The sequence below is a fragment of the Bison bison genome, unplaced genomic scaffold (assembly GCF_000754665.1).
Source record: "Bison bison bison isolate TAMUID 2011002044 unplaced genomic scaffold, Bison_UMD1.0 scf7180017864324, whole genome shotgun sequence".
In the NCBI taxonomy this organism is placed as follows: Eukaryota; Metazoa; Chordata; class Mammalia; order Artiodactyla; family Bovidae; genus Bison; species Bison bison.
The window spans coordinates 10,794,133-10,803,596 of record NW_011494896.1 but is presented as its reverse complement, the minus strand read 5'-3'; the positions used below and the strand labels follow the sequence as shown (position 1 = coordinate 10,803,596).

Sequence of the window (9,464 nt, the reverse complement as noted above, 5' to 3'; positions counted from 1 at the left end):
TTTTTTGTGCAGAAATACAAAATAGTATTTTATTTATACTTCCCTTAGCACATGATCTTAATTATGCTTTATATCCTGATGATGGTTATTATAGGCTACAAAAAATCATGCTGTTGATCAGATTCCCTTCTTGCCTAGAGCAAGCACAGCAGTCTCAATGACAATTTTAAAAGGGGAAGGCGAGATTTGTTTCAGATGTATTTCACTGCTTATGGAGGACAAGTGGCTTCTCACCATGGTGACAATCAGGTTGCTAGGCTGGGCAAGGCCAAGTTTACAAGAATGGTCCTCCCACAGATTTACTGAAATGAATGCTTCATGCTACCAGCAACTTTCTTCAAGTTCTGATTAACTTCCCATGAAATAATTGCTTGGAATACATCCAAGCAGTTCCTTTACTCATTGCTTCTTTGTCTTGCCGACAGGAGGGTCAGTCAGTACGGAAACATACAGTTTGAGCCAAGCATATGTGATGCCCACTGCACAATACACTGAGGTCAGTAACAAAGGGATAAACGGGTACTTCAGGTTCCAGGAGGTGAAAGGGAATACAAATTCACAGAAGACTTCCAGAGGTCCCAGGCCAAGGAGGTAGAAAGTTTCCATCCAATTAAAAAGAGGCTTTTCTTTTCTGAAGAAAAAAGGAGAGAAGTCTGACTTTAGATGAGTCATTCTGCTTTTGCAAACATTTCTCAACTAAAGCTGCCCAACTGCACTGTCTTGATGTGCAGTGCAGCTAAAGCCAGAGTCAAAAGAATGCAAAAAATTTCACATTTAGAAAAAAGTGATAAAACTGTATCATTCTATTAACTCAACAATCCAAATTATCCAGTCATCATCGATGCTGTCACTTAGCTGAAGTTGCTGAGGGAGAACTAGCTATGCATTTGGAAGAGGGAAGGGGGCTGGATACTGTGATGCTGGAATAAGAATATGGTAATCAGTACATAATTTTTGTTTGGTAAAGTCATATACAATTTGTTAACCATTTTTTATTGTAATTAAGTAGTAGTAAGTATATTGATAATGTTGTGTAACCATGACCATCGTCCACTTTCAAAACATTTTCAACACCCTAAAAAGAATCTTTGGAGACAGTAAAGCTGGATAGGTGCTCCCTATCCAGCACCACCACCGCTCGCTCCCACAGGTCCCTGTAACCACTGATTTACTTTCTGTCTCTATGAATTTGCATAGTGTAGATATTTCATGGCAACCCATTCCAGTACTCTTGCCTGGAAAATCCCATGGATGGAGGAGCCTGGTGGGCTGCAATCCATGGGGTCATGAAGAGTTGGACGTGACTAAGCGACTTTACTTTCATGCATTGGAGAAGGAAATGGCAACCCACTCCAGTGTTCTTGCCTGGAGAATCCCAGGGACGGGGGTGCCTGGTGGGCTGCCATCTATGGGGTCCCACAGAGTTGGACACGACTGAAGCAACTTAGCAGCAGCAGCAGCTATTTCATATAAATGAAATCATATGATATTTGTCCTTTTTGTGTCTGGCTTATTCAGAGTGATGGAATATGAGTAATTTCTCCTGCTATTGCTGATATTCAGAGAAGGCAATGGCACCCCACTCCAGTACTCTTGCCTGGAAAATCCCATGAACGGAAAAGCCTGGTAGGCTGCAGTCAATGGGGTCGCTAAGAGTCAGACATGACTGAGCGACTTCCCTTTCACTTTTCTCTTTCCTGCATTGGAAAAGGAAATGGCAACCCACTCCAGTGTTCTTGTCTGGAGAATCCCAGGGACGGGGGAGCCTGGTGGGCTGCCGTCTATAGGGTCGCACAGAGTCGGACACGACTGTAGTGACTTAGCAGCAGCAGCAGCATTGCTGATGTTTTGTAAGGTTGTGATATTACCACTAATACTTAAAAAATTAAAATGTAAAAGACTTAATCATTTAGGAGTAAACATTTCACAAGAGTAAAAAGAATTTTAAATGTACTTTTTTAGATTACCTGAACAGAGTCTTCAGTGAGGAAATACTATAGATGGTAAACAGTAACATGAGTATGATTTTAATGGGAAGTTCTGTTAAAAGAATAAAAAGGTACATATGATGATTAAGTTGGTAAGAGGAAGGTTTATGATACTTTAGGGAATACTTAAAGGAATATAATCACACTGACATAGCTATATAGTGCTAGGAATGCTTTTTGAGCTTAACTATGCATTTTTGTGACATCTAAAGATACTGAGAATTAGGGATATATTGGAGGTTTTATTTAAAAGAATGGATGAGCTCTCTCTTTCTAAGAGACTTTAAGGTAGTTTAAATCAGATAGCACTGATCTGCAAGCGCTGATGTAAAGGCATGACAATCAGATAGATCTCTCTTAAAAAGAAGCTATTTACCTGGTGCAGTGAAGAGCAGAGGGAAGAGGGAATAATGTCCTGTTGTGGTCAGAATCAGAAAAATTGAAGCATCTACTGCTTTTCCCACCGATAAGAGGCTAAAAATAAAAATTCTCAAATAATTCTTAGTGTAATTCATTAAAACATCAAATGAAGCTTATACTTGCAAATAGCTATACATATATATATATCATATTATTTCTAGAACTGGCTTTGCATAAAACATACTAATCTTTGCTACAAGTCCAATTCAATTGAGAATATTAATTTTTTTAGTGGGAAACTTGAAGCAATACATAGAAGAATGTACTACACTGAATCATGGAACATTCAAAAAAGAATCTTGTCTCTCTGAGTAACTGCCTCCTCAAAGAAAGGAATATTGTGGGGTTGGGAGCTGCTTAATGGTGGTAGACAGGGAAACTGGACTTGAGAGTTTTATTTCCAACCCTATAGCTCTTCTTTGGGACAATGCCCCACATGTCCTGGTGTTCAATTAGAATTCTAACTAAAGACATTAGGAATTTTGCCCTGTTGAACTCAGACAAGACATGTACTGATCTGACATATTTGCTTAATGTTCTTTCAGAGCTTAAATGACGTCTCTCAGGATTTAAGAAAAAGCTTAAGAAAAGGGCTAATTCTATTACCATCTATGTAACTGGGTTTCAGTTGTATATAAAATAGACACATTGTGCTTTTTTTTTTTTTTCCCCCAGCATGGCATAGTGAAAAGAACTTAAGATTCACTATGGTAAAATTCAGGTTAAAGGCCTAATCCTGCTATTTGCTAGCTGTGTGACTTTGGATAAGGCAAACTCTGAGCCCCAGTTTCTGGGGCTTTATAAAGACAGGGGATAATCATTTATCCTAATTATCTTATAGGCTGTTGTGGGGCTCAAAAGAAAGAATACAAAAGCACAAAACAAAATCCCAACAATCAACAAAAACAGTTCTGAAAACTCTGAAGTGCTGTGTGTATGCTAGGTATTATTCCATAATGGACTCACTCCTTACTTTGACTAAACAACACCCAACAAGGAATTGTGGGCGTGATGACATCAAATACCACGTTTTTTCATACTACGCTGCCATTCAAAATTCAGCAGTAACAGGCTGGTATCATGACTCTTAATTACCACAAGACCCCTTACCAAAAAATGCAGAGACAATACAGGCAGTTCTGCATAGCTTAGAACTTTCACAGGTCCAAGGATCCCAAGTTAAGCATCACCATTCTGTCCAGGTATAAACCTTTTCCCACACATCTTTGCCTATCCCACTGAACATGTCAAGGGACAGATCAGATGGAAAACAACAGGGTCACTGTGAAATATGCCAGAAGTGCTCACTAACTGAGCTTACCTCATTGGGAGAACTGCGAGGAGAATGGCTTTTTCATGGACGTGCCAACCAAACATGAAGGAGCTCAAGGCACAAAGAATCAGACATCGGAGAAAGCCTCTGGGCCCTTGAGGTTTACACCAAAGACAGAAAACAGAGGGCTAGAAACAATAGGCAAAGATAAAACTTCAGTATCATTTAAAATAGGCTTTATTGAAACATCGTTAGGTGAATATAATTCACATCATCTCTGAAAAACAGTAGCTCATTATTCTCCATCAAACTGAGATAATTTGCTTTGTGAACAGTCCACTAAAAGTTAACATAGAAACACTACTCAGAAAAAGGCATTTGGAAATACATATTTAACTTGTTAAAATTAATTCTACTCATTGACATTAATAAGGAATGATAAGTTCTAGGATAGCCAGTATAACCCCCATTACACCTTCATAATTAGTTAACTAATAGTCACTGAACTTATTAGATCAAACTACAAAAGTTCATCGATATTGTGGAGCTAATAATAAATTAAATGGGAAATGGCAACCTACTCCAGTGTTCTTGCCTGGAGAATCCCAGGGATGGCGGAACCTGGTGGGTTGCTGTCAGTGGGGTCGCACAGAGTCAGACATGACTGAAGTGACTTAGCAGCAGCAGCAGCATATTAATAAACAAACACCAGGGACTTCCCTGGTGGCCCAGTGATTAAGACTTTGTCGTCCAATGCAGAGGGTACGGATTCAATTCCCACATACCTCGTGGCCAAAAAACCAGATCACAAAATAAACAATTTTGTACCAAATTCAATAAAACTTTAAAAATGGTCCACATCAAAAAATCTTAATAGTAATAAGCAAACATCTAACTCTGTGAGCTGGAGTAGTGTAATTTACAAGCAATCCAAGGCCTTCCACATGCAGCTTACAAGGCTGAAATTTTAGGAAAAAGTTTAACCTCAGTTAGAACATGTGGATAAATAGGCCAACAGAGCTTAATTACCTACCAGTACTGCCATGCAATTAAGTGGGGTCAGGTGTCTTGTGAGTAGGCTTGATTATTCAGAAACAAAAATTAAAACTGAGTGTAATTAGGTATGACTGAGTTATTTATATTGACTTCTACTAAAATTATATCATGAAATTGAGTTCATCATGATCACTAACAAAAACAACTTTGAATGATGCCTATAACAGCATCTGACTCATATAAGATTCTTATCCGATGCTCAAACAGCCACTGTGGCATCTCAGCTCATTATCAAGACAAAATATCCAGGCGGTCCAGAAAAATTTAGACTTTTGATCAGTTCACCATGGAAGAAAACAAAAACCTGATGTCCTTACTACACTGTCCTCTTTCTCCACGGTGTGGTCCAGGATCCACCCCTCCCCGGGCTTTTCATTCTTCTTCATCTGATGGTGAACAGATGGTCTATTAGCCTTTCGTGAGGACCTCTCTCAAAGAGGCTTTACTAGTAATCCTTCCTTATGGTGTTCAAAGTTACCCTAAGAATTGCTAGGAAATGCCTCAATCTGCAGCAGGATTACAGGCATGGAATTTATCCTACAGTTAGGAAAACTTGAAATTCAACCAGCCACACACAAAAAAAGGAGAGAAAACTCAATAAATGAGGACCACGTGTGAATTCTTACCAACATGGCAATCAGAGTGCAGATAAAGGTGGCCAAGGGAGTCACTGAGGGAAGGACTGTGTGTTGGAACTGCTGAACTAAACCACTTGTCATTGAGGCCTTGGGAATCTTGTTCGGGTCAAGAAGTTTCAGTTCTAAACCTACAGAGTAAACAGACATTTTGTTTTGATCAATGACACACCATGTGTTATGTGGCTTCCTTGGTGGCTCAGCTGGTAAAGAATCCGCCTGCAATGCCAGAGACCTGGGTTAGATCCCTGGGTTGGGAAGATCCCCTGGAGAAGGGAAAGGCTACCCACTCCAGGGTTCTTGCCTGGAGAATCCCACGGACAGAGAAGTCTGGCGGGTCACAGTCCCTGGGGTTGCAAAGAGTCGGTGACACTTTCACACTGTATTTTACCAGTCAATTCCTTGAGGAAAAAAAGAATATGCCACTAAATCTTATGACTGCTTCAAGGTCAAGATTTCATTAACTCAGTCCCACAATATTCTATCTAAAATGCCTCTGGTTTACAATGTGGTTGTCTATATTGGAACAGGAAACCTTGCTGGCAGGTAGCATGGACAGCAATTTGCTATCATCTCTAAAATGAAGCAAGCTTTCTCAAATACTACCATGTCACAAGCCAGCTTTGAATCCTTCCTTGACTATGGGATAAAGTCCATATTCCTAAGCACAGTCCACAGTATCTTCCATGATCTAGCCCCTCCCACCTTGCCAGACTCATCTGCTTCACCTTGTTAAATATAGTTCGGCTGCAATGAGCTGACATACCCCTCAGACACCCGTGTCCCTCTGCACAGACTACTCCTTTTGCATAGAATGGCCTACTCACTTTAGAGCTAACTCCTAATTCACTCACCTAAGAAAGCTCCTAACTCAGGAAGTAAAGCTGATTTTCTTGTGGGTTAAGGTGGTCTCTTATACATGCTGCACTGTATCTGTTTATATGTTCATTTACTCTCCTACACTGGGTTCCTTAAAGGCAGGAATGACAATTTATTTCTATGCCCAGCACATATCATAACATTCCAAGAAATACTTACTAAATGAACCAAGTCCAAGGATAATGATGCAAGCCCCAGCCCAAACAAGCTAACAGAAGAGTCAAAGATGGTCTGAGCACCTGAATGGCCCCATCTAATGCCACTGAAAATTAGTGAAATGTGAGAAAAGTGTAGACTACTAAAATACTTTCTATTCATTCACCTCTTCCCTTTTGACTTCAGCCTGCAGATTCTCTCTTAAAGCTAATAATTACCTGCCTGAAACAGAATTGCCTAACCTGCCACTGGCTTTCCATTCACAACATTCTTGAGGAGACAGATACACAAGATGAGGTACAACAGTTTCCTGACTCAGATAAGGCAAGTGGCCCCTGTACCTCATATTATGCCAGTCATTTAAAGTTTTCAGAAGTGTTAAGAACTACTTTATAAGATGCCAGATATATCAAGGCTGGGCTCAGTGGGTGAGTGAGAATACCAAATTATGATTTCCCGCAAGTACGTGTCCAAAACAGTAATAGCAGCCGCCATGCATTAAGCACCTGCCATATGCCAAGGGCTCTGCAGCCATTACTTTTAGCTCCTTGAGGCACACAAAGATGAGTGACATGCCTAAAGTCACAAAGCTTAGGTGGAAGAATCAAATCCAGTGCTGTTTGGTTCCAAAGCCCCTGCTACTGACAGCCTGGCATGTCTTTATTGTTGCATTTGCTTCTCACAATAAGTTGTTACATTTTAAGGGTTGTAAAGGTAGACTGCAGTCCATGGGGTTGCTAAGAGTCAGACATGACTGAGCGACTTCACTTTCATTTTTCACTTTCATGCATTGGAGAAGGAAATGGCAACCCACTCCAGTGTTCTTGCCTGGAGAATCGCAGGGATGGGGGAGCCTGGTGGGCTGCTGTCTATGGGGTCGCACAGAGTCGGACACGACTGAAGATACTTAGCAGCAGCAGCAGCAGCAGCAAACAAGCAACCAAACACCTTATGTGGCTTGCAAAGCCTAAAATATTTACTGTCTGTCCGGTTACAGAAGCTTGCCTGGCGTTCTCTTGGTCCTGCCATTTCCCATCACACTAGGCTGCATTCACAGATGAGAGACTGTGAGTTGTTCTACAGTTAGTTATTTTCAGAACCGTCTGAAGGTATAAATTCCTTTTCATCACATCGCAAACTTAAAAGCATAGCCTAAGTTTTCTCTTTCTTTCATCTCATGCTGAATGCATGCCTACCATTATCTTTAATACCCAGAATCATAACTTACACATTCTTAAAAATACTTCTTCACATTTTAAAGTTTAAAAGTAAGGTTATAACTGCTGAAAAATGTTTTACTTGAGGTAAAAATTACCTTTTAAAAATGTCTAAATATTTTATTCCCAAGGAAAGGAACAACCATCTCATTGCCACAAAGAGCTTTTATAAGGAATGCAGTCTATTTCCACTGCTGAAGTATCAGTCCCTAGAACCACTTCTCTGTTTATCCTGAGAGCGGAAACGCGGGGCTGGAGAACAAACAGTTCAGCCTCATTCACAAGACAAAGCAGGGTTTTTTTTTCCCCATTTCTCAATGTGACTAGCCCTTGCAATATTCATAGTCTAAGTAAGAAGGCTTAGGGAATTCCATGTAGGTCCCTACATGGACTCAGTGCTCTCACTGCTGGGGCCCGGGCTGATCCCTGGTTGGGGAACGAAGATCTCACAAACCAAAAGCAGAGACGCCCCCTCCAAAAAAAGGTGGTTAGGACTCAGTGCTCTCACTGCTGGGGCACGGGCTGATCCCTGGTTGGGGAACTAAGATCCCACAAACCATGAGCAGAGACCTCCCCCCCTCCAAAACAAGGTAAGAACGTTTGCTACCATACCGATGACAGACAGCACTTTATCCAAAGCACTGTACAAAGCCCAGAAGTTTGGAGCCCAATATGCGTGGCAGAGGCCCCTCTTGAAGGGGAATAGTCGGGAAAAGACTTGAGGCAGTTGGTTCTGTTGAAAAGAGATTAAACAGTGATCAATCTTTTCTAAGTTAAAAAAGAGATCTAGGGTACTATCTGTGGCATTGTGTGAAGAAAGTTATGAGGTCTGAGTTCCAGTATTTGTTCCTTCAAGGAAATAGTTATGTGATGCTGAGCAGTTCATAGAACTTCTTTTTGTCCAACCTTCTCATCTGTCATGTGTGACAAGGTACATCAAAGTATTTTGAATACCAGTCTGATACTGTATATAATAATATAATATAATAATGGAAGAATTGATAAGGGGCAAAGGAGAACAGACTGCAGCTTCATCAAGTTTACTGAAGAAATGGGGACGACGCAGAACGCTTGATGAGACATGCAGTGTTTCCCAGTTTTAGCAGCAATTAAAATTAACAAGGAAAGAAGCAAAAAAAGGAAAAACACCTGCTGAACATCTGTAGTATATTTAGTATATATTCTAAAGTAAACACTTTAGAATGTTTGCTGTCAATGACTGACTGGCAAAACGCTGAGGACTGACTTGGGGTTACAAATAAAACATAGCAAACAAGCAAATAAACAAATCCAGAAATCTGTGAATACTTACAATCAACTCTGTGTGAGTGTGTGTTTGTGTGAGACATATTATTAAACACACAAATATATGCACATACATATTTGCATAGGCACAAAAATGCCTGAAAGAATACCATCTATCTTTGTGGAGTCATAGTTGGAAGAAGTGAAAAGGGAGTAGTTTTGCTTATTTTATATATCCCTGGCTTTATTATTTTTTCTAAATAATACCAAACATGTCTTCTTTATAACAAATAAAAGACTTACCAAGGCTAGAAAAGGACCCAATGAAAGAGCAGAAACTAGGAAAACAATCAGTCCCAGGGAAATAAGACGGACAAAGCTGAAGCTGTTCCATCGGATGGATCCATCTACAGAAAAGACCATTATCATTAACCAGGAGCATGGAAAGCCATAGCTTATATAACATGCCCAAATTAGTAGTAGCCCACGACTGAGCGACTTCACTTTCACTTTTCACTTTCATGCATTGGAGAAGGAAGTGGCAACCCACTCCAGTGTTCTTGCCTGGAGAATCCCAGGGACAGGGGAGCCTGGT

At 40.4% G+C, this 9,464-nt stretch overlaps 1 protein-coding gene across 1 annotated transcript in view; it reads right to left on the bottom strand.

The window, feature by feature from the left end:
* The window catches only part of ALG8 (ALG8, alpha-1,3-glucosyltransferase), a 28,220-nt gene continuing 18,756 nt past the window's right edge, over positions 1-9,464 (bottom strand). Inside the window, exons 7-13 of the mRNA XM_010853230.1 lie at positions 9,173-9,276; positions 8,237-8,357; positions 5,364-5,503; positions 3,730-3,869; positions 2,365-2,462; positions 1,968-2,040; positions 1-631 (exon numbers count right to left, since the gene is read on the bottom strand). Of these exons, the coding sequence (XP_010851532.1) occupies positions 400-631; positions 1,968-2,040; positions 2,365-2,462; positions 3,730-3,869; positions 5,364-5,503; positions 8,237-8,357; positions 9,173-9,276 (908 nt within the window). The 3' untranslated portion in view covers positions 1-399. The remainder of the gene's footprint in view (positions 632-1,967; positions 2,041-2,364; positions 2,463-3,729; positions 3,870-5,363; positions 5,504-8,236; positions 8,358-9,172; positions 9,277-9,464) is intronic.